The sequence below is a fragment of the Nicotiana tabacum genome, chromosome 9 (genome assembly GCF_000715075.1).
Source record: "Nicotiana tabacum cultivar K326 chromosome 9, ASM71507v2, whole genome shotgun sequence".
Lineage (NCBI taxonomy): Eukaryota > Viridiplantae > Streptophyta > Magnoliopsida > Solanales > Solanaceae > Nicotiana > Nicotiana tabacum.
In genome coordinates this window covers 125,975,323-126,000,007 of record NC_134088.1, presented here as the reverse complement: position 1 = coordinate 126,000,007, position 24,685 = coordinate 125,975,323, and the positions used below count along the sequence as shown (strand labels likewise).

The following is a 24,685-nucleotide window of genomic DNA, read 5'->3' as shown; positions in this document are numbered from 1 at the left end:
GCTTAGTTTTGGCCACTTTTGTAAATGGCACTTATATGTAAAAAGGGCTACATATAAATAGAAAAAGGGCTCAATGCCTAATCAAATTTTCAGCCATAAGTCATTGTATCTCACTTCTTCTTCTTCTCAAATATTCCACATAAACCCTAATCTACTTATTCCTAAATTTCTGTTCGATTCAGGATGTTCACACAAAGTGGAGACAAGTTCAGGTACCTACTTGTGCACACCCAAAGTTGGAGACATATTTACCAGCTAAGGCCAAGTTTGAGGGCCTATTTATGTATTATGACATTATTTTTTTCCCCTTTCTGATGGCTAACTAATCACATTAAGTACACCACAAATGTAACCTGTTAATATCCTTTGTTTATACAAATATTTTGCTAAACTTCAAGAGCAAATGGGAACATATAGAAGCCTGCCAAAAGGAAAAAGAAAAGAACAAAAATGACATGCAGAAACCTGCCATCTAACTAAGCTACATAGTAATAATCCTTCAATACCATTAAAAAAAACTCACTACATGATAAAGCTTTACACTGTTTGTAACAAAATACAACTGAAAGAAGACCTGCTAAATCAAGAATTTAAGAGAGAGAGATGTGGAGAAAAAAAGAAGAGGACTACATAAAGAGACTAAGAGAAGAGATGTGGGTAACAAAAAAAGACTATATAAAGAGATATTGAGTAAAGAGATGTGGAGAAAGAAAAAATGGGCGCACCCTGAAGGGAGGAAAAAGAAAATTGAAAGTAAAAAATAAAAGGTAGCACTTTCTTCTTTATAAGGGTATGAATTCTGCACCTAGTAGGCTTCTCGAACTACACCCTCAGAGAACGCAATAATGTACATGTTCAGCGAGCTGCAACTGACAGAGTTTGGTCAGATTTTCACAAAACGAACATCGTTTTGTCCAAAAGCAGCTCCACAAGCAGGACACTTACGATGACGGATCTCTAAATTTCTCTGGATACATGGATTGCAGAAGAGATGATAACATTTTGTGATTACAACCTGCAAAATATTTAAAGAACAAAATCAGGCTCAAAGCATTGCTAGCGCATAATAAATAATAACCGAACTCTATACCTACAAGAAGCCATTTCTAGATTTACAAAACCAATATGGCTTTTTGATCTTTATACATATACAAGGTAGCTCTAAGTGGTTCTATGAGCCATTTATACACCAAATATTCACAAAAGAAACCCTGCTCCCGTGGTCAACCTTTACCCGAAAATAGAGAAGGGAACTGAGTATCCTGAACTAGAATTAAAAAATATATGCTTGCGGCATAGTATTCAACCAGATAAGACTACCCACTTCCGGAGCAAAAAGGAACACATGTACACACCTCTTTTGGCCGATCAAGACACACTCCACATTTTAGAATAGCCTTGCAATCATTGATTTCATCCTGCAGTCTTTGTACTGCAGCCTCGCCACTTGCAGAAGTCAACTCATCAACAGTTCTATTCAACTCTACTGCCTCTTCATCAAGCTTCTTTTTCTCACTCCTAGATTAGCAAAATTTTCATGAAATCTGAATAAAGAAAGAACTCATAGCAGATGCACAAACATATTATTTTTCTTCATGAGCAAGAACATTCTATAACATCAGAAATGCATGCAAATACTAAATTCCAACACAGCTGAATCCATAAGACTTGAATAGACTATATTCAGGACCCAGTCCAAAAAGTCCTGTGCACAGAGCATTGACCTTTAGACCAGTAATGCATGTTTTATCCATGCTCCAATTAGCTATAATTAACCTTAAGATGTACAACAGAAAGATAAAGCCAGGCAACCAGCAGATCGCTCGTTAGCTCACATTCTACAGCAGACATTAGATTAGGGCAGCCCGGTGCATTAAGCTCCCGCTATGCGCGGGGTCCGATGAAGGGCCGGACCACAAAGGTCAATTGTATGCAGCCATACCCCACATTTCTGCAAGAGGTTGTTTCCACGGCTCGAACCCGTGACCTCCTAGTCACATGCCGGCAACTTTACCGGTTACGCCACAAGGGTCTATTGTACAACAGACATTAGATTAAAGAACAATTATCCACATAAGGCTAAGTCGTCTACATTCAACCTCAATTTTGTTAAATAGCAAACTAAACTACTAAGTCTTACCGAACACATTACCGTACACATGATTTTTGTTTTGGGGGGTGGGGGGGTAATAAAAAGAGTTTGTTGAAAAGAATATCACCTTTCAGTTCCCAGCTCCACCCCTATTTCGGCCAACTTTCTCTTGAGCTGTTCGTATTCCTTGTCAGCGGAGGAAGCAGCAGATTTCAGCCACTTCAATTCCTTATCAGCATCTCCCAATTCTCGCTTAGCAGTTTCCAGGGTGACTGCAAGATGTCTGTCGTCTTGGATATAACTTAAAGCTTCCGTGATGTGAACTTTCATCTACAACATATTATAATGGTTGAGAAAAGAACAAACAATTCCAAATAAAACCTCTACATGCCACAAAAGAGGCAAAAGGCTACCTGGTCTTCACTTTGAGCCATCTTCATTTTCAGAGATTCCAGTGATGTTTTAGCCTTTTGAAGTTTTGCTGTTGATACCTGCTTCCGAGAGAGAAGCAAGCTTTGTTCCTGCTTTATCTTCACGCTCTCAGAAACTAACTGCACTTGAAAGCCAGAAGTAAACATGACTACAGGTCAACTGCATCACTTTCTATGAATGACCACTGCGTGTAGAATATTCATTGTAATAAAGGGAAATATAATAATAGAGACCTTTATATTATAATCATCTCTCTCTGTCAGTTGCTGGAGAAGATGTTGGTTCTGTGTCTGCATGTCTTCATAGGCTTGACCAATAGTCTAAAATGTAAATAGATCAGAAGAAAGGCTAAAGAAAGTGATGCAATAAATTGTAACAAACGCATCCAGTTGAGTACCTCAATCTCGGAAATATAAGTTTCTGATTCCCCTTCTTTTATTTTTGTCGCTTCTCTTAGCTCTAAAACACCTCTGCAAGGAAAACCTTATATGGTTACAGGATAAAAACAAGTGTGTCTAATAAATTGCTAAGCTTGATCAACATTGGATACGCACAAGATCATTATTAGATTTTAAATAGATGATGGATGCACACTGGATAAAGCAGACATATACATGTGGGCATATATTGGTAGCAGGATACCTACTGCTAGTACTTTTGTTTTTTCTGCTGCTTATTTTTATTTCTAAATAGGTGTTGACTAAAGCAGATATATACATGTCGAGGTGGACGCAAGCTGGACGGACACCACCGTTGTCAAAAAAGATAAAAGGCATTTGATAGACTGGCCAACTATTGTTAGTGCAGCAGGGTGACGCACAAGATTTTCACGCAAGTACATTTCTAGACATTCCAGAAAGACACAAATTATGATAACCAGAAAATGCATCATAAGTTTAGAAGCAAGCATCAGAGAAAGGAACCTGTCAGAAGCATCCAGTTCTGCCCTCAATTCTGCAATTTCTGCCTCAGCAGCGGAAAGCCTCTGCTGACAAGCAGCCTCAGCTTCATTAGCAGCTTTCACTCTCAATTCCAAATCATGTTCATTCAAAGCAGCTCTCAGAATTTCAGCTTGTGCGTGAGCTCTTTTCTCCGACTCTCTGATTTCCGTTATGTCTCTAGCAAAGTGGTCAAAGTTTTATTGTGAATACAGGAGACAACCAATTTAGTGAAAACATACTTTTTTTGATAACTGAGAAAGTCCCCGAGCGCCTGTTGGCACACGGTTTGAAACTCGACAGATAATGGGCCAACCCCTCTACTCGTCTCCAACTAAATACTGCAAGTTGACAAAGTGGAACCAATCTTTGCAACCTCCACAAATGTTTTTTTAAATATTATATCAGTTGCAATCCCCAAATAATTTGATTCGCAAATGCGCTCGTGAGATCGTTTATTGCCACTTAATCATTTTCACATCATCTCTAGTTACATATGACAACCAATAGAACACTAGGACATAAATATGTTATATATATATATAACACATACATACAACATACATACATATATGCGTGTATATGTCTGTCTGCGTGTGTGTGTGTGTGTACGTGGACACACGTATATGTATATAGACCAAAGAGTTGAAACTTCAAGTTCTCTAGAAATTTATATTACACGATTAATAAAATAGACCCAGAGATACTTCTATTTTATTCCAGGTTAAATCCCAAGAAGTGAAATTAAATTAATCTACCGGTTATCATAGATTTGCTGGCCAAGCATGTCCAAGAATATTTGACGTTCCTGTTTGTCCCTCTGCATCTTCTCAGCCTGCAAGAAGACTCGGGTATGTAACTTGTAATGACAAGGACAGAACTTGGTAATGAACAAGGAAAGGTCTATGCTAAAGAACTTACAAGTTCCTTTAGAGTTCGGATCTCCCCAGTCTGGTGAGCACATTTATTGATCAAGTCTTTGTGCTCAATAGCCTACAACAAGAAGTTGAACCATTTCAGAATAAAAAATGGAGTTACTTGAAATAACATCTGCCTTTTTCCAAAACGATGGTGTACAAGTCAGCTTACACGCACCACGATAATTCCTACCAGATACCTACTATCTCCCACCAGTACAGGTACCAGGCAACTCTGGCTAGTGCCCACAAAGGCTCAGAAATAAAAATGGAATCACTTGAAATATAATCTGTATGTTCCCTATTCTTTCAGCTCCCTTTTTCATTTTTATTTTGGGTGCTTGTGGGGAAGGGGCAAGGGAAACCAGAGACAAGTGGGGTTTACAACTTTGACCTTTCACTAGGGACACTCTGGTGATAGACCCCCCCCCCCCCCAAGAAACCCCACCCCCACCCAAAAGAAACTCAAAGAACCCAAAACACAAGATCACAAGGCAAATAATTCCACAAAGATTTAACAGCAGCATTGATGTAACACGCTCTCCAAAAGATCCTCCATTAGTTATCTAAATGGACACCCCAATCGCTTTTTTCCTAGTTAAGAAACTGATTTCCTATTTATTAACTGAGAAGTAATAAGATATAAATCATATTATGGCACCAAAACCAAACCTTTCGTCCTATTGAAGCTTCCAATGACTGTCTTTCTTCACGTAAGGAAACAGCTTCCTTAGCTGTCTCCTTCCAACGATTCAGCTGAGCTTCCATCATTTGTATTTCTTTTGATAAAGCAGAGCCCATCACCTGAAACTCCTCTTTAATGTCTTTTCTTCCTACAAAACTCTACCTTCAAGTAAGCAGATTATTACATAAACATACCAACTAAAAAATCTGACTTGAAAATACACCGACCTGCATCTTGGATTGCTTCTTCCATTTTGATTTCCAGCTCATTTTTTTCAATAATGCATCTGTGCATGCGATGCTCCAATTCCTCAATCCTTGACTCGGAGTTATCAACTGCTTTCCTTGCTGAATCCACAGCCTCTGCTTTCACAAGCAGTTCTTTCTCCCTCCGCACGATGAAAGACCTGTCAGCCTGAATCTAATTATAAGCAAAGACGACAACAGGTACCATCTAACCACAATGTGAAATGACGAGTAATGTAGCTTAACCTGAAGAGAGTCTGTCAGAGCTTTGTATCGCTCTGCCTCGGCATTCCAATGGTGACGTTGATCATGGAGTAAGGTATAAGCACGAGATGAAGACACGTATCTGTCATCCTTTAGTTCATTCTGTATGGTTAGAAAAATCACAATTTAGCCTCACGACATATAGATGCACTTGGCATTATAATGTCAATTACATTTTAAATTTTGAAAAACTGAATCCAGGAGACTCTTGGTGAAAACCTGAAGATCTTGCAACTGCTTTAACAAATGTAGATTATCTTCCTGGGCATCTTGAAGCTCAGAGAGGCGGTCCTCTTTCAGTGCCTGCAATCAAAACATCATATTTAAATGTGCATAGGCAAGCCACAGGGTAAGTTACAGTGACGGTACCTTTGCCTCTTCTATAGACTCCTTCAGTTCCCGCACACCTTTTGTTCGGTCTGTAGGCTTCTCTGGCGACATACTACCATTTACCGCACTTGAAACTGTTACCTGCCCCCCAGTTGCCAAATCTTTCTGCATTTTCAGCGTAACTAACTTCCTTCTACTATCTTCAAGTTCTGACATGCTTTCCTCCAGCTCACCTTTTACCATTAGCAAAAGACACGTATTCAAGGCACAGTGGCAGTTGCTCAAAAGACGTTAGCCAATACAAATAGATATTCACATCCATGTCATTATATGCAATGCCTGAAGTTAAACGCTACATCTCCAATTTGAAATTCATATACCAAACACCAATCAATTTGATATCAAAGTTGAACTCTAACTCGCAATGCTAATTAATTTTACTGATTGTACTCAATACCTTACATTAGGTACATGTATGAGCTGAAAAATAGACATGCACATCTATGCCATCATACACAATGGTTAAAGCTAAACATTACATATCAATTTGAACAGCCACATACATATGCCCAAGGGGGGGGTGATATCAATGTTGATCTGTAACTCATAGCACTGATTGTACTTGAGAGATTTCACAAATGTATGTGTATGAGCTAAAAGATTGTGTTCACGTGTGGAATAAAGGAATGTTGCAAATACCTTCAAGGCGCTTTAACTCAGATTGATCCACTGAATGGCTTTGATTACAAGCTTCGATTGCATCAGCATATTCTTTGTGTTTCAAATGAAGAACATCAATTACTTGACGAAGATAATTAGCCTCATCTTTCATCATATCATCGATCTTACTTAAAAGAATGACAGTATCTGAAAAATTCCAATGATAGTAAAATAATCAGATTAGACCAGATTCAAGCAGCAGACAGTAACAAAATAAATTCTGAAGAAAACTAACACTTGCAAAGAAATCAGAGAATAAAAGGGGAGGGGGGAAAGTAGGACCACATCAAGGTCTTTCCAGGCTCCCAACCTTCTGCTGATGGCTTTCCTTCCAAAACATGAGTAAGATTTTCGGTTTTAATACGCTGAGCATCAATAGCATTTTCCAACGATTTCATCAATTCAAGAGTAGAAGAATGACGCAGATCAAGAGCTTCTCTTATATTCAAAACGGATCCAGCATTGTCGTTGCCTGGAATAGCATTGGTTTTCAACACCCTACACAGGAACATTTCCTCCGCAGGACAAGATGGAACTGAACCTACATGTTATTAGAAATCAATGAGTTATTCTCAGTACAATGCAAAAGAGCTTATCTTTTTCTATATTGAGCTCCAAGGATAATAAAGAAACCCAAATTCACTTATACACAGCCAACCTCGAGAATAATCTAGATGATTCAAGCTCTTCAAAGCAATTTGATCTGCACCACTGGATGCTCCAAGGAGAATCAGATCATCATCTAGCTACATGGAATTATTTAGAAGACCATCAAACCAATGCAAATCACAAGTTAGGCTATTTAGGTCAATCACCACACCATTAGGATACCTAAAGAAGTTACCTGATTCCAGATTCGATTTAACTTAACCAAGAAGTTATCATAAGAAGCTTGTCTGTCCCTCAATTCTTTCATTTTGGCTTCAAGATCATACAACTTATGTTTCTGTGCATCTAACTGCTGAACTAGTTTTTGATTTTGATAATGGAGAACTGCAGCATCAACCTGCCAAAAAATGAAACCCAATCTATTATCCATCTTTATTAAATTTTATACATGTTTGGGCCCCTAAGGCTTTGTTCTAGTTGTAAGAGTGCAGTGAGTCATGTGTGGGTTAGGCGCACATCACGGTTCGTACCCTGGTGGACAAAAGCCTGGTATTTAAGTGGAGAAGTATAGAGGTGGACCCATAATCTACTGAATTTCGAACCGTGCGCCATTGACCCTCGGAGATTTCTCGATTATCCAAAAAAGTTTTAAACATTTTTGGAACCCATGTTATACCTTCAATTCATCCACATATAACAAAGAAAATGGAATTTCTCATTAACATTCTTGCCAAATTAAATACTATCATGTAATTTTTGTGCATCAAGAATTATTTGTTTTCTTAAGAAAAAGCAGAGGAAAACATTGTACATCAGGTTAGACAAATGTAATTTCACAAAGCCAAATGCAACTACTGATACAGATTACTTATCTGCAACACTTTACTCTCAAGGATATGTTACTTTACCTCTTAAATTGGGTTATCCCTACACAAATATGAGCATATATTGACCAGTAGTGATAAACGCAAATATAAGAATGTTGCTTCTCTGCATTACAGGAACACACATATATATACATATATGCACTCTTGTATTTTTGCAGCAGATGCGTCTAAAGGAAACAGAATTTGTGCAAGATTCTATCAATAAAGTTCTTGCTGATTTTATTTTTATTTTTAGATTTTTTTAATGGTGAATTATGTTAGACTTTTCTAGGAAGAACTTTTACAAGCTAACCATGATAGTCCTATTACTGTCACTATCATCACAAGATTTAGTAAGTTTTCTGCTGATAAGGAATTGAGATATGCCCCATCAAAAATTTAACTAAAGAACAAGACATTCATATTATTGACTGAAGGAAGCAAAAAAGGTAATCAGATAATTAAGTGACACAGTGAGCAGGATTTTCCCCAAAAGGCAGATATTCAAATCAAAACCACCCTGTCCGCAGATGTCCCAAATTTGAAATTCAAAATAATTTTTACTATTTTAGACAGGGAAAATTTCATATCTAAATCAGCTCAACTAAAGTTCAACCTTCTAGATAACTCTATCAAATCAAAATTTTATTACTTTAAAATGGACGGAATAACTACTTACCTACATATGTTAACATAAAAAAATGAATAGCACAGGAGATAACAGTTCCTTTGTCTCAAACCCCTCGAGCTACCAAAAGAACTACATGTTCTGCCATTCACTAAGGCCAAGAATTTGACGGTTGATACCAGAACTTAATTCTGCCATTCACTAAGACCAAGAATCTGACCGTTGATACCAGAACTAAATTCAATTCCGCCACCTATTCTGCAATCCCGTTTTCAACATTACAAAGCCAGGAACTCCCAGTTCACACGATCACAGGCCTTCTTAAGTTCCCATTTCAACAAGATCCCCGGCTCTCCCTGCTTCCTTCTAGAGTCAGCCACTTTGTTTGCCATTAAAGTTGCATTAAGATTTGTCATCCTTCCACGAATACATTCTGAGAGGCACACGCTGTCTCATCCAACGCCTTCTTTATTCTACTAGAAAGCACCTTAGAAATTACCTTGTAGATATTTCCCATTGGACTTATAGGCTTGTAGTCCTTGATGTTCATAGCTCCCTCCTTTTTTTGGTATGATGGCTACGAAAGACGCATTTGTTTTGAAATGCTAAAAGAGAAAATTTCTTACTCCGAGTACTTGCTACAACTCTCTCGCCAAACTAAATTTGATTTGATCCAAAATAAAGGTAAATAAGATGTATGGTGATTTAGTTTCATCCAAACAAGATTGTAATTGTACACAAACTAGAAGTGAATGACGTCCTCCAATTGTTCAGAAGTTTCATTTCTCCATGCCCACACAATATTGACCAAGCTTTGTGTTCTTTTATAGGGTTAATATCTGCTTTGCTACTAAAGTGATGATTAATGACGATTTCTTTCAACTATTTTGAAGGTTTTATTTTCAGACTTGTTAGGTGCCTATATATGTTTGAGCTCTTCTAGTTGAATGGATAATATTTTGCAGAAAATGAAAACCGTGTGGAACATATTCAATGGTGGTTCACATTTTTTAGACCGGAGACCTGAGGAGAGTACATTTGAGAGGATAAGGACAAGGAAGAACATGCCAAAGAGAGGAAGAAGCAACGGAAGAAAATCAACCTCCATTTATAGCATCCATCTTTAATTGAAGCTCTTTCCATTCTCTTCTTCTAAGTCGGCAGAATAGTGCAAATTTCTTTTGGCATTTTGCACCTATCGTCATATTAACTTAGCAACTAGTTAAAGAAGGCATAAGTAGTTTAAAAGTCACCCCCTTAAGGTTCACAATAATCACATCTTATAATAAAGGCTTGCTAATAATTACACACAAAAAAACAATAGCATCTATCTAACTAGGAAAGGGAAGTAATTCATGGCAGGTCCAGTCATATGTAGGATTCACAATCACACAAAGGCGAGTGACAAGTTATTTTGGGCAATATAAGCTCAGTTATCTGACCCAACTATCACAACATAAGCAAAAGCAATTGACTGGCACAGTGAAATTGGCAAAGTTTTCCACGTGAAGATTAAACAATATGCAATCCTTTATCAGTTATTGCTCTATATTCACCAAACCGCATTACCAAAGACTACTTGATTCAGTTGTATTTAATTGAGAAGTTCTTACCATAAAGTTAAAATCAATTAGCGAAACAATGAATCAATGATGCATTTCACAGTTTTCTAACAGAAAGTCACTTTGAGCTGCTAGTGGATTAGCAGTACATTTATACAAAAGGTGAGGGAAATTAATAGTATGGGATAGATGTGTAATTAATAGCGATCAACAAGGATGCACAACTCGGTAAATAGTAAATACCAAAAGGAATCTTTAAGATAGACGCTTCTGTACATCCGTAACTTGTACAACTTTTTTCAGTAATGGCACTCTCCAGTCAGCTTGTGTGAACCTCACCGAATCCAAAGGGGCACCCGTAAAACGCGGGTAGTGAGTAATTTCACCTACCAAGACTTGGGCAAATAGGAAGAATTACTTAATATAGCCTCTATTGGGGTTCAAACCTTTATTCCCAAACTTGTTACTTCATCTTTTGACTGTTAGGTCATCCCCTTGAGACTGTAACTTCTACAACTTTAGTCCCACAAAATTTAAAATGTCGAAAGCTATATCATTGTGTAAAAGATTTTTCACTCTATCAGACAAATAAAAGCGAGGGAGAGGGAGAGAGAGCCTTTCATCATTCTACTTATCGCAGTTATTCCCCAAGTTATTATAAAACAACAATCACTTGACGTTCAACATTTAGAATAACCACAACCTTCAAAACATCGAACAAAAAAAAGAAGCACATGTATAGGACTCAGATAAGGCAACAACTAAGACCAACAGAGATAGTATCCGGTATAAGAACCTCAAGAGAGAGAAAACACCCATGCAGGCACAACCTAATAAAACTCCTTTTTGATATCAAGACCAACTCTTTCGATATAAGTAACTTAAGACCAATAGCTAGGGATGTGCTTTTCTTTTTCTTTTTCTTTTCCATTATTTTTTTAAACCTTTGGAATCAGAGTCAGTTTTCCGCACCTCGATTATCACAGTGTGTACCTGCATGCTCCCACCAATACTTGTACTAGGTAACTCTATCCACCTAGACTTAGAGGAGTGGAAAAAGATACACTTCATTTTTCTACCTAAGTTAGGATTCGAACCTAGCTCGCCATGGTTTACATTCCACCTTCATCGACATTGACCTTTAAGATATGGCCCTCGGGTGTGCTTTGCATCACTTGCCGACTACAGCAAATAATACCCCAATGGATCCATAAAAGCATTAAGTTAAAAATGGCCCTTGGGTGTGCTTTGCATCACTTGCCGACTACAGCAAATAATACCCCAATGGATCATCCATACAACAAAATGATCATCCTTGAACAAGCTCTCATCAAGATCACAACTTTATCGCTCATAAAGCCCTAACTTTAGGTTTTATAGCAAAAACACAAACGTCGATTCTCATGGCATAAATTACCACTCTAATTCATCCATAAAACTGAAAACTAGTCAGCAACCAAATGAGATCAACAAGCCTTTTCACAAAAAACTAAAACTAAAAATCAAACTACTAAAATAAAGAACACCAATTTATATCTCCTTATGCTAAAAAAAATAGAACCACATATGAAAAGGGTTATTCTTTTTCAAACTATGGAACCCTAAAAACATATGTCACTAAACTAACATACAATACAACCACTTCAATTACAAAAATAACCATAAAAGCACTAAGTTAAAAATCAACAAATAAAGTAAAGAACAAAGTTTTTTATCTCCTCGTGCTAAAATAATTAGAACCGCATATGTAAAGGTTATTCTTTTTTGAACTATGGAACCCTAAAACATAGGTAACTAAGCTAAAATACAGAAAAATTTCAGTTACAGAAATAACCATAAAAACAACAATAATAAATTGTGGCTATTAAAGAATAAGGAAAAAAGCTTACAGTTTTATTATCAGAAGAAGCTTTAGAATGGCGAGCCATAGTTGGAGAGGAAATTAAAACAGTGTTGAGATGAGGACGCTTCTTTTGAGGTTCATCAGATGCAGCAGCAGAATTCTCCATTTAAATCTTTGATATTAATTTCATGAACCCAACTTTAGAATCAAAATTTCCAATTCTAAAGACTTCAAATTTTCCAAATTCTTGAAGTTTAAGGTGGGAACTTGTGAGAAAAAAAATCAAAGAAAATGATAAAAACTGATAAAACCCAGAAGGGGGAAGTGGGTGAGGATTGTTTTGGGGTGGGTGGGTTAATGGGGTGGTGGGGTTGAAGAAGAGAAGGTCACTAAAATGGAGGAACTGTGTGTGTGTGTGTGTATTTTGTGCTTTTGTGTGTACGCCCGATGTGATGAGAAAGAAAGTAGTTCAGTTGGAGAAACTGAAAAGTTTGTAATATTTTGGGCCTTTATATAGTTGATTCGGGCTTTTGAAAAAGAGTTTTTTGGGCCTTATTTATCTTTTTTCCAAATTTGGTTATAAATGGATTATTGAAATCTTCATATTTGAGTCATTATATGAAGAGTGTGATTTATTATCGCGAAAAATAGATTTTTTTTCAGTCTGCAAGCAACAAGCAATAACGGCTTTTCAGTTGTTGCATGCTAACTTGCAGTTTAGAAATATAGTATGTGTGATTCGAAGTACGAATAGAACTAGTTATATGATTGATTCAAAGATAAATGAATATTGACGTAAATTAAGTATAAATTGTATACAATCCGTGAGTTTGATTTTTATTATTTGATTCAGCGATACAATCTTTTGTACTTCGTACGATATCGCGATGACGACAAATTAATTGTAGAACTAGAAGATTAGCATCTAATTTAGCTAACATACATTAATACCGGTTGTTTAAGAAGTATATTAATTGTTTTAATTAATTGATTATGATGAGGCTATATTAAGTAATTATAGAAGTTATGAAAACTCAGATTAACAATGATATTTGTTTTGTTGACATTAGTGAAGAAAATTAAGTTCTTGCTAACTTTTGTAAAATCATTAAGAACAAAGGGGCAAAAAAATAAATCATACATATTTGGTATGTGCGTGTAATAACATTTCTTTTTATGCACATCTTTATATAATTTTCCTTTTGTTGCCATATATTTTGCTAATATAGAATGTACTTAAAAATAACAAAAATTGAAAAACTTTCCAAATTATTTAGATTGAGGAAATATTTGACTGGATATTGTTGCTACATAATATTAGGATAAGAAATTATTTTTTTTGTGTTAGTGACCTTATGAAAATCAAGGAAAGGATTTCAATTTTAGGAAAAGAGTCAATTTTAACCTTTTCTTTTCTCCTTGTAATTAAATTTTCATAATAAACAAGCCACAATAATTAAATTCCAAATCAACTCAATCTCATAGATTCGTGTTAGTTATCTTAAAATTCAATGATCATGCCTCATAGAAAACTTACTTGTGAAAACTATTGTATGTATCAATTAGTCAAATTTTGATAATTCTATCGTAGTAATTGCTAATTAGTAAAACATTATTTTCCATCTCTTACCCATCATTAGATATTAGTCTTACGCACAATTATCATTTATACTTACCAATTCCAAATTCTTCTAATAGGCTAAGACATTGATCCTATGTTGGGGTAAAAATAGCACGGACTAACCAGTTTTTGGTCTGGTAATTCAAAAATAGCCAGCATTTACAAAATCATTCAAAAATAGAAACTATTTTGGTGCAACACGGACCGATCCAGCATAATATACTGGAGATTGGTGCACTTATGTATGAACTTCCAGCATATTATGCTGGAACTCCAACACGCGAAAAGTTCCAGCATAATATACTGGAGATTGGAGCACATGTGTATGAACTTCCAGCATATTATGTTGGACCGATATATTATATTGGAACTCCAATATATTATGCTATAATATTTTTCGATTTTGAATAGTGTTTTCGTTCAGATTTATCTTTACATGAAAAGTGGCTAAATTTTGATTACTTTTGAAATTATGGCTATTTTTCAATTACCACTTGTAAATCTGGCTATTTTTGAATTTCTCCCTATTTTGGGGTCGAAAGGTTGGGCTTAATCTGCACCCAATTTTGCAAGAGCTGCACAAAGAATGCCTATAGGCCCAGTTGGGCCCAAGAAGGCAATAAGTATTTTGTTTTAGAGGCCCATAAAATGGTCACTTAGATTGGGGATCTTTACAAAAAATAGCCGTACGGATTAATTAGTCTATTTTTTCTAGCCGGTATATGTAGATTATACACTGATTATATGCGATTATACAAACATATTATAATTATTATACATACATTATACATATCTTAATATTTTTAATTTAAGCGATTAGATGAACGACTATTTAGGTTAGTTATTCTAATGAAATGGCCCATCAAATGGCCACTCACAAATTAATGAAGGGATATTTATTCAAATAGCCGGTCAGATTTATTATTTATTTATCCTAGCCGGTGTACATAGACTGGACACTGATTATATACATATATACATATATAATACAAAGATATACATATATTATATATCTGCCGATTATATATAATTTAATCGATTGAATAGACGATTATTAAAACTCATTGACGTAGAATTGTTATTTTCACTGTTTCTCGTCACAAAGAGATAGCATAACAAAACCTAACAAGTTAGTAATCAAATTCATGCTTATCGTGTACAAGACTTTTACTAGAACTATTAGACCATGATTAGTAGCATAGTTACTAACAACTAAGGGCGGTCAGTTGAATATCTTTCATAAAAAAATTATACAGAGCACGTAGATCAACTATTACTTTTAATGAAGATATCTAACATCTTGAACACCTTTGACACAATTGAGATAGGTACGCATGAAAGGTGTTTAAGTTAATTTTAAAGTCCAATTATGATTAGTTTTTTTTTATACTGATTTGGACTGATTTGTCGAACCTCCTTTTTGTCTTTTTTTTTTAATTTGTTTTTCAAAAATAGAAGAAAATTTCTTCCACATATTCTGGAAAACAACTCACAACAAACAAAAAGAAGAAATTCCCATGTATTTGGTTTTATTTATTTGTTGTATGGCTGTTAGCAGACACAATTTCTCTTATGGGAGATAGCTTTCACGCAATTATAGATTCGTGTAGCATTGATGTCACTTTCCCTTTATAGACATTTGTTTGATGATTTTAGAAATTGACTTAATAAACTCAAAATTTTAAGTTTGTAAAATGTTTATCTCTTTAAGTTAATTTTTGCATAAAATTGGTTTAAGTTAAACTCTTAAGGAAATTGTTGAAAATTACTACATGGCATGGGAATGTTAAAAGTCAAATTGATTAATTGACCCCACTAGTGACAAGTGAGAGCTTTAAAATTGACTGGTTTATCTCTTATATTATTTTTATTTGGAGTTCGATATCAGTATTGAGCAATAAAAAATAAATTAAAAAATAAAGCGTGGCCACATACTAACTGTAAAACTAATTTAGCTTTGGGTTTAAGTTGTCCCAATTTAATAATTTGTGAGCGCGTACATTTCCCTATTAAAAATACAATCTTTAGACAATAAATTAAATGTATAAATTGTTCATAGCAAATGGAATTTGGTCTTTATTTTAATGGGAAGATTAGAACCTAATCCAAATATTTTAATTTGTTGAGTAAACTTAATATTCCAGTCACTGATCACATCATTCTTATCTTGCAGATTCCAATAGGATCAAAACAAACCTAAAATTAAATCAGTAACTTGTTTTTGTTGATGAAAGTTGATTGTAAATTGACCTTGAAAAATAAAATAAAATAAGTAGTTATTCTGTTCTCATTTTCCTTTCACTATCAGTTATCCCTCATCATCTGAAAAACTTCATTTTCTGATCCCTTTACTGAGTAATTTTCTTCGAAAAATAAAGTTGAAAAAATACCATATATAAATGTTTCAAATTAATTGACTAGCAAACTTTGTCCTACGAGTATGAATTATTATTTTCAAATACGTTAATTTCTAAATATTTTGGAGTGATAGATATGATGCTCCACCTTAACTATAATTTTCGGGTTTGAGTCCTGAGAACGGGATAAAAAATCGTAATAGTTATATGAAAATTGTCCATGCACTTTATAATACTATTACTTGAAAAATTCTAAACAGTAGAGTCACAACTCACACGTTGCCTTACTTAACAAATAGTTACATGGGAATTACCAATGGAAAAAGTTACATGCGAACGGCCTAAATATGTATATTTAGAGGTGAATTTCTTAAGTTTATTATCACTTGAAAGAGAAAGTAACATAGTCTCCTACTATCTTACTTAACACTAAATTTAAATATATTTTCAATTTTTGGTCTAAGATATTTAAGTTATTAAATTAGACAGCAAAGTAACACAGCATAAAACAAAATATTTGAACACCTTATAAAAGGAGGCCTAATTTTTAGGATTTTAGTATACCTCTCCTTTGCCTTTTATCTTCTTAAGGCATTTGTATCTTCTCTCTTTAGTATTATTTCACTTGTAATTTTGGAGTGGAATAAAATATTGATTGTGTCCGAGGAAGTAGGCAAAATTGGCCGAACCTCGTAAATTCTGGTGTTCTTTTATTGTTATCTTATTGTCTTGTTTATTATTTAGTAGTTGTCATAATTTTTGATATAGTAGTTGTGACTCATTCACAATATATACATTTGGCTTCCGCAATAATTGGTATCAGAGCCAAGGTACTGTCTAAGTATGCTCTGTGGTTGCAGCATAGTCTGATCTTCCACATCAGAAAAGATCTATCTTGGTAACTGAGTCAAGGTTCTGTCTGAGTATACTCTATGGTTGCAGCTTAGTCTGATCTTTCACACCAGAAAGGAAATAATCTTGATTTGTGTCGTCAGCTACTAAATAATATTTGTGTCAAAATGGAAGACAGTAAACAAGAAGAATCTACATCAAGTATCAATAATACGTCATCGTTGGCATCTTCGCTTATGACAAGAATTATGTCAAATGCGAAATTTGCGGTAGAAATTTTTGACGGGTCAGGACATTTTGGGATATGGCAAGGCGAGGTTCTAGATGTTCTTTTTTAACAAGGGCTAGATCTTGCCATTGAAGAAAAGAAGCCAGATGTTATTGGAGAAGAAGATTGAAAAATTATCAATCGAGTTGCTTGCAGTACCATTCGATCCTACCTTGCTAGAGAGCAGAAATATCCATACACAAAGGAAATTTCTGCAAGTAAATTATGGAAAGCACTGGAGGATAAATTTTTGAAGAAAAACAGTCAAAATAAATTGTACATGAAGAAGAGACTGTTTCGCTTCACCTATATTCCTGGTACCACAATGAATGAACATATCACCAGTTTCAATAAGTTGGTCACATATTTGTAAAATATGGATGCAACTTTTGATGATGGTGACTTGGCCTTGATGTTGTTGGGGTCACTTCCTAATGAGTACGAGCACCTTGAAACTACTCTACTCCATGAAAATGACGAAATTTCTCTCAGAGAAGTTTGTTCGGCTTTGTACAGCTATGAACAAAGAAAGGGAGAAAAACAGAAGGGCGGAGAAGGAGAAGCACTAATTGTGAGGGGTCATCCTCAAAATCAAACGAGGACTAAGAAGGGAAGATCCAAGTCGAGATCTAGACCCAGCAAAGATGAATGTGCCTTTTGTCGAGAAAAGGGACACTGGAAGAAAGACTGTCCGAAGTTGAAGAATAAAGCCAGACATAACAATGGAAAGGCCATTATGGATTCAAATGTAGCTAATTGTGATGATTCAGACTTCTCATTAGTTACAACAGAGTTATCAACATCATCAGACATATGGTTGATGGACTCGGCTTGTAGTTATCACATGTGTCCCAACAAGGACTGGTTCGTGAATTTTCAAGAAGGAGAATATGGAGTCATCCATACAGCGGATAACAGCCCTCTTACCTCATATGGCATTGGTTCAATAAGATTAAGGAGCCATGATGGAATGATCAGAACATTAACAGATGTTCGATATGTACCGGGTTTGAAAAAGAATCTCATCTCTGTGGGAGCCCTAGAATCAAAAGGGTTCAAAATCATTGCAGAAAATGGAGTGATGAGAATATGTTCCGGTGCACTAGTGGTAATGAAGGCCAATTGGAAGAACAATAACTGTACTGCTATCGTGGTAGCACAGTTATTGGGACAGCAACAGTGACATCCAGTGATGACAAAGAGGCAGAAGCAACCAGGCTATGGCACATGCGCTTGAGACATGCTGGAGGAAAATCCTTGAAAGCTCTATCTAATCAAGGATTGTTAAAAGGCGTAAAGACTTGCAACTTGGAGTTTTGCGAGCATTGTGTCAAAGGAAAACAGACAAGGGTTAAATTTGGTACAGCGATCCATAATACTAAAGGCATTTTGGATTATGTACATTCTGATGTTTGGGGTGCTTCCAAAACACCTTCATTGGGTGGGAAGCACTATTTTATAACCTTTGTTGATGATTTTTCCCGAAGAGTGTGGGTGTATACAATGAAGAGGAAAGATGAAGTGTTGGAAATTTTTCTCAAATGGAAAATGATGGTGGAGAATCAAACAGGCAGGAGGATCAAGTGTATTCGCACAGACAATGGAGGTGAATACAAAAATGATCATTTCAATAAGGTCTGTGAAAATGATGGCATCGTCCGACACTTTACTGTCAGACATACACCACAACAGAATGGAGTGGCAGAACGTATGAATCGGACTTTACTGGAGAAGGTACGGTGTATATTGTCCAATGCTGGCTTGGGCAAAGAATTTTGGGCTGAGGCAATTACATATGCATGCCATCTCATTAATCGTCTACCATCTGCTGCTATTGATGGCAAGACACCATTTGAAAAATGGTATGGAAAACCTGCTGTAGATTATGACTCTTTGCACGTGTTTGGCTCAATTGCATACTATCATGTGAAAGAGTCAAAATTGGATCCGAGAGCAAAAAAGGCTATATTTATGGGGATTACTTCTGGAGTCAAAGGATATCGCTTATGGTGTCCAGAGACAAGGAATATTATATTCAGCAGAGATGTTACCTTTGATGAATCTGCCATAACAGATAAGGTGACAGTTGAAGATGTCAAACAAACTGGTGGTGCATCAAAGCAGGTGGAGTTTGAAGGAAAATTTATTTTTCCTACACAAGAAGCAGAGGAGGAAACTCATGAAGATTACCCTCTTGAGTATATGTCAAGGGTACCATACGCAAATGCTGTTGGTAGCTTGATGTATGCAATGGTTTGTATGAGACCTGACATTTCACAAGCCGTTGGAGTTATTAGCAGATATATGCATAATCCAGGAAAGGAGCATTGGCAAGCTGTGAAATGGATTCTACGGTATATTCATAGTACTGTAGATGTTGGGTTAGTTTTTGAGCAGGAAGACAATCGGTCTGTAGTTGGATATTGTGACTCAGATTTTGCGGGTGATCTGGACAAACGAAGGTCAACTACTGGTTATGTGTTTACTTTTACAAAGGCACCAGTTAGTTGGAAGTCTATTTTGCAGTCAACAGTTGCTTTGTCTACAACAGAGGCAGAGTACATGGCTATTAAAGAAGCAAGCATATATAATATACTTATCCTTAATTTAGTGATATTATTCGTTTTATATCTAAACGTATTCTGTTTTAAAGTGTCTTATTAGGATCTAAAACTTGCTTCTTTAAATACACATATCTCATGTTCTTTACCAATTTGGAATTTGCCTAGATTGTTACGAATGAATAGTTCAATTCCTTAATTCCAGTATTATTAAATCTAAAGTCAAAATCTGGAGTTTACAATTGCAAACTTTGCTCAATATTCAATCATCTTATCCTATTTGGATCCTTCAAATTTTTATGTTGAACAATCAAATTACGGCTATTGATTAGTATATTGAACAAATACAATCTTATCTGATATAAAGAGAAAAAGCGATTATGAAAGCGAGCTCATCAATTTAGCTAGGTACTTTACATTATTAAAGAAATAAAAATAACAAAATAGTAAAGTGTTGTGGGTTGCTTTATCAATTTAACTAGGTACTCTACATTATTTCTCGGGTTAAAAAATGATCCAAAGAAAGTTGGCTCCAATTAAACATGTCATTCAATTTTGAAGTCAAAAAGTCGTGGTCCCAAATATTTAAAACCATGCAAATAGTAGTACATAAGTAATAAAAATAAAATATATGTACGTGATGTCCATAATAATAAATAAACTGAATAAAGAGACCTTTACAAATTACAACTTTCAAATAACATTGGGGAAAGAGATTAAATACTCAAATTCTCCACCTATACTAAAATTTATCTTTCATTTATGCCCCCTTTTACAAGCATCCCTTAAACTAAAAACCAACACATACAAACCACACAAATCTTGAACCAAATTCCCTCTTCTTTTTTTCTTTTTTTTAAAATTTTTTTTTTCAAAGCCTACAATTATTTTATTGTGGGCTTAATTAAAACAAAAAATAAACAAACACCCCCACCTAACCTTAGTCTTATTTTTGTACACATACCTTTTTTTCAATTATCATTTCTCTCCTTTTCACCTTTCCATATCTGATGGTGATGCAAATATTTTCCCCATTTCAAGAAACCTATTTGACTCAACATTATTTTTGCTTGTTTTCTGAGCTTCAACATCCTCCAAATCATCTTCTTGTTCCTCAAATTTGCTATTCAAAGATTGATACTCAACTTTCTCTTGGAAAATCTTGATCATAATCAAGTAAAGCGTGACACAAAAAATTGTGATCCCAACTAAATACCAACTAAATTGAATATTTACTAAAGATTTTGCTCTTTCAAGATCTTCATGATTATGACACCTAACCACTTTATGACCTTCTTCTAAGTTTATAAAACAACCTTTTGGGATAAATTCAGGGGTCCAAAGCATAAATCCCATAACCATAAGCCAAATTCCTTGAAACATAATGCTATAAGATCTTACAAAACTGTTCAAGAAACTTTTAGGAAAAGGAATTCCCAAAAGTGTAGTGGCTAAAGATACAAAAATAACAATTTGGAGTAGCCAATGGTATTGTCCTTCAACTCCCATATGGTCAGTAGAGTGAAGATGGAAAAGAAGAAGTTGTTGACCAAAAGCAATAGCTCCAAGAAATTGTGTGAGCTCATATTTTGCTGGGGGTGAAGGTGTAATTTTGTCAAAGATTATGGAGAAAAGTGCATAGACAAAGAAAGTTAGGGAAATATTTGAATGTTCAAAATTGTGTAGATGGTTAGAAGGGATAGTTCCATCAAAGTCTAGAGGTTGGTGTTTTTTAGGACCAATAAAAAGTTCCATAGATATAGAGGCTAAGCAAATACCCATCATCAAAAAAAGTTCTAAGTACCTTATTTTTGGAGTTGGAAACCATGGCAAAGAAGTGTAAGATTTTGGGTGCAAAGCATGTAACCTAATATGGTTAAGCAAATGCCAAATACCAAGTAAAAAGAAGCCAAATCCTGGTGCTACATGCCCTACCAAAGTGCCCATTTTTTGCTTGTTTTCTTGATCTAGAAAAAGTTGCAAAAATAACCCTTTTAATTCTTCTTGGTTTTGGAGAGTTAGAGGTATGGTAAAGAAGGGGGGAAATCTTTGTACAAAGTGGTGAGATGGAAAAGAGAGGGAAATGAAAGGGGGTTATATAAGGGGTAGGTTTGTACAAAAATTAAGAGAATTGTGAAGGTCTAGAGACATCTATTAGGGGTTGAAAGTTGATTGAGGAATAAGAGTACAATTAAAATTTGGCAATAAGAAGAGTTGACCAAAGATTTTTCAGGTTTTTAGCAGTTGGCCATGCGGCTGAGGTGGCTATTTTATTTTCTAGAAGGGCTAGTTTTCTAATGTTCCAGTAATTTAGAAAATACTCTCTTTTATCATGTTTAATTTCTTCTTCTAATTTCATCCAAGTGCCAGAATTTTTCTTTCTGTCACTGTCAGAGATTTATTTTGTGTTTCTATAGTATTTAGTTTTGTTATAAAGATTGGAGCAGTGATTATTAATGGAAGAAATTGTTCTAAAGTTTATCTAAGCATTTATGAAAATATTAAATGTATGTTATCATCTTTCCATGGTTGTGATTATAACCAAATTGTTCAGGATTCATGTGTTTGGTTTTGGGGAAGCATTTTTATTCTATACGAATAAAGTAATATAAAACAATTATAATATATTGTACGTATTTTTGCCCCCCCCCCCCACACACACACACCCTATATATGTCTTGTTGGAATTTACACTTATGTTAGTTAGTTATAACTTGAAATGATAGTACGTAATATGGTATGCCATACTCTATTATAGATTTCTGATCACATTCTCCATATGGCCCTCTTGTCTTTTTCTTCTCCGAGCTATCGTTAAGAAACCGAAGAAGGTGCAAGTGGTAGATTAAATAAAATGTCTGATTAGCATTTTATTTTTTGTGTGAATAATCAAAGCCCAATAGCTATTAACATGAAATTGTTTCAAAGTCTATGTAAGCATTTATGAAAATATTTAATATATGTTATTATCTTTCCATAATTGCGATACATGATTCATATCCAAATTGTTCAGGATTCATGTGTTTGATTTGGGGAAGTGTTTTTATTCTATATTTAAAAAAGTAATGTTTAAGCACATAATAAAACACTTACAACATAGTGTTTTATATTTATGAGTAATGTTTAAGCACATAATCATTCTTCTATGAGTGATTTTAACTATCTTCGCCCCCCCCCCCCCCATATTATTCTATATTTAAAAAAGTAACGTTTAAGCACATAATAAATCACTTACAATACAGTGTATTCTTCTATGAGTGATTTTAACTATCTTCGTTTTTCCCCTCTTTAATAATATATATTTAGTTGAAATTTATACTTACATTAATTGGTTATAAATGGAAAGAATAATCAAGTGATAAATTAAATAAAAGGTCAGATTAGTATTTGTATGTGGATAAACAAGGCTCAATAGCTATTGGCCTGAAATTGTTCCAACGTCTATATAAGCATTTATGAAAACATTTAATATACTTTAATCTTTCCATGATTGTGGTCAGACCTGAATTGTTCAGGATTCATGTGTTTGGTTTTGGGGAATTCAATGTATATATATATATATATATATATATATATATATATATATATATATATATATATATATATATTGATTATTGTTAATTTAAATAATTTAATAATGGTGAATTAAATAAAAGGCCCGATTAGTATTTTATTGTGTGCATTAATAAGTAAGGCTCAATAGCTATTGGTTTGTGATTGATAAACACTCTCTAAGTCAAACCCTCTTCCCAAAAACCTTAGCGTGTTCTGTTGCGTGCATATTAGAAGCTGACATCCCATCTTCAGGTTGTGAGAGCATGATAACTAGCGAATTATGGCAGTTAGCCTTGGGCTTAACCGTCGTTTGTTGTTATTGTTGAATCTATGGAGTTGAATGGTATGTTTCCTTCAACTTAGCTTAAAATTATGCCTTGTATTTATATACTTGTGTTTTAATCTTTGCTATGATAGTATATAAGTAATTTACTTTACATATTTCACGAAGAAGTAAGAAAAAATCCAACTAAACGGCTCTAATTTATAGCAATTACTATGATTTGAACTCATAACATTACTGTTCAAACTATGGTCTATTAATTACTTGAGTATGAGTTATGTCTTCTAGAATGTCTATAATTGTGCTAGACATAATTGTAGCCCAATTTGCCATCTTCTACCAATTTGAACTTTCAGTTATAGTTGTAGCTCATTGTCATTCTTTAAAGGTACAACTCTAACAATTTAATTTTTGGATAAACTTATAAGGTCAAGTTCCCAACATAGGATCTCATCTTAGTAATTATATATATGTCGCTCACACTCTTCGAAGATGTTGTTGAGTACATGTTGAATATCCTTCAAGATTAATATATTTCTGAAAAATTCGATACAAGTGTGACAATATTTTCGGAGATCAAAAAGTAAAGGTCATATGTGATCACCAGCTAGTGACCTCAAAATTTTATCTAAAATAAGAACATCCTAGTAGTAGAGGGACTCTTTGATGTTCCTTCTTCTTAGTGAAAAAACGTTTAAAGAATTTTATATAATTAATGTTTGTCTGATCATTTTCGTCATATTATTACCTACTAATTCAAGTTACGCACTCACGTTCTCTATAAATGATTACTTATGTTCGATTGCTTTTACTTATCTTCATTTTGTAATAAAATTTTAGCTGTCAGTAGCAAAACATTCTAACTCTTTGACATTATTATCTAGAGAAAGAAGAATATTACAAAGATTGAAATAAATGTAATCAATATAACCAAGACTTTACGAATTTGATGCAAGCTTATCATTCATATCTCAAGGGAAAAAAAGGAGATAAAGAAAAGAAAAACCCAAAGGAGACAAAGAAAAGAAAAATTTATGGGTGAAGTATAACACTTAAT

At 34.7% G+C, this 24,685-nt stretch overlaps 2 protein-coding genes across 2 annotated transcripts; both read right to left on the bottom strand.

Moving 5' to 3' along the window:
- Positions 1-486: 486 nt before the first annotated feature.
- Positions 487-12,615, bottom strand: LOC107783068 (E3 ubiquitin-protein ligase BRE1-like 2). Its single transcript, XM_016604036.2, has 19 exons — positions 12,178-12,615; positions 7,468-7,629; positions 7,282-7,369; positions 6,934-7,164; positions 6,603-6,770; positions 5,943-6,136; positions 5,793-5,876; positions 5,556-5,675; positions 5,292-5,478; positions 5,052-5,212; positions 4,384-4,455; positions 4,221-4,297; positions 3,448-3,642; positions 2,922-2,994; positions 2,758-2,844; positions 2,506-2,643; positions 2,220-2,422; positions 1,356-1,518; positions 487-1,015 (listed from the first exon to the last, which is right to left on the bottom strand). The coding sequence occupies exons 1-19, from the start codon at positions 12,295-12,297 to the stop codon at positions 884-886; spliced, it is 2,655 nt and encodes an 884-aa protein (XP_016459522.1). The 5' UTR covers positions 12,298-12,615; the 3' UTR covers positions 487-883.
- Positions 12,616-20,433: 7,818 nt separating this feature from the next.
- LOC107761588 (uncharacterized) lies at positions 20,434-22,114 on the bottom strand. The gene has a single exon (XM_016579826.2). The coding sequence runs from the start codon at positions 21,735-21,737 to the stop codon at positions 20,784-20,786; it is 954 nt and encodes a 317-aa protein (XP_016435312.1). The 5' UTR covers positions 21,738-22,114; the 3' UTR covers positions 20,434-20,783.
- Between the last annotated feature and the right edge of the window lie 2,571 nt (positions 22,115-24,685).

Coding starts and splice junctions, on each gene's coding strand:
- LOC107783068 (XM_016604036.2), bottom strand. CDS start 12,297: ATGGAGAATTCTGCTGCTGCATCTGATGAACCTCAAAAGAAGCGTCCT. Junction 6,771..6,933: donor AGGAAAGCCATCAGCAGAAG/GTTGGGAGCCTG, acceptor GGAATTTTTCAG/ATACTGTCATTCTTTTAAGT. Junction 2,995..3,447: donor GAACTGGATGCTTCTGACAG/GTTCCTTTCTCT, acceptor TTTTCCTTGCAG/AGGTGTTTTAGAGCTAAGAG.
- LOC107761588 (XM_016579826.2), bottom strand. CDS start 21,737: ATGGGCACTTTGGTAGGGCATGTAGCACCAGGATTTGGCTTCTTTTTA.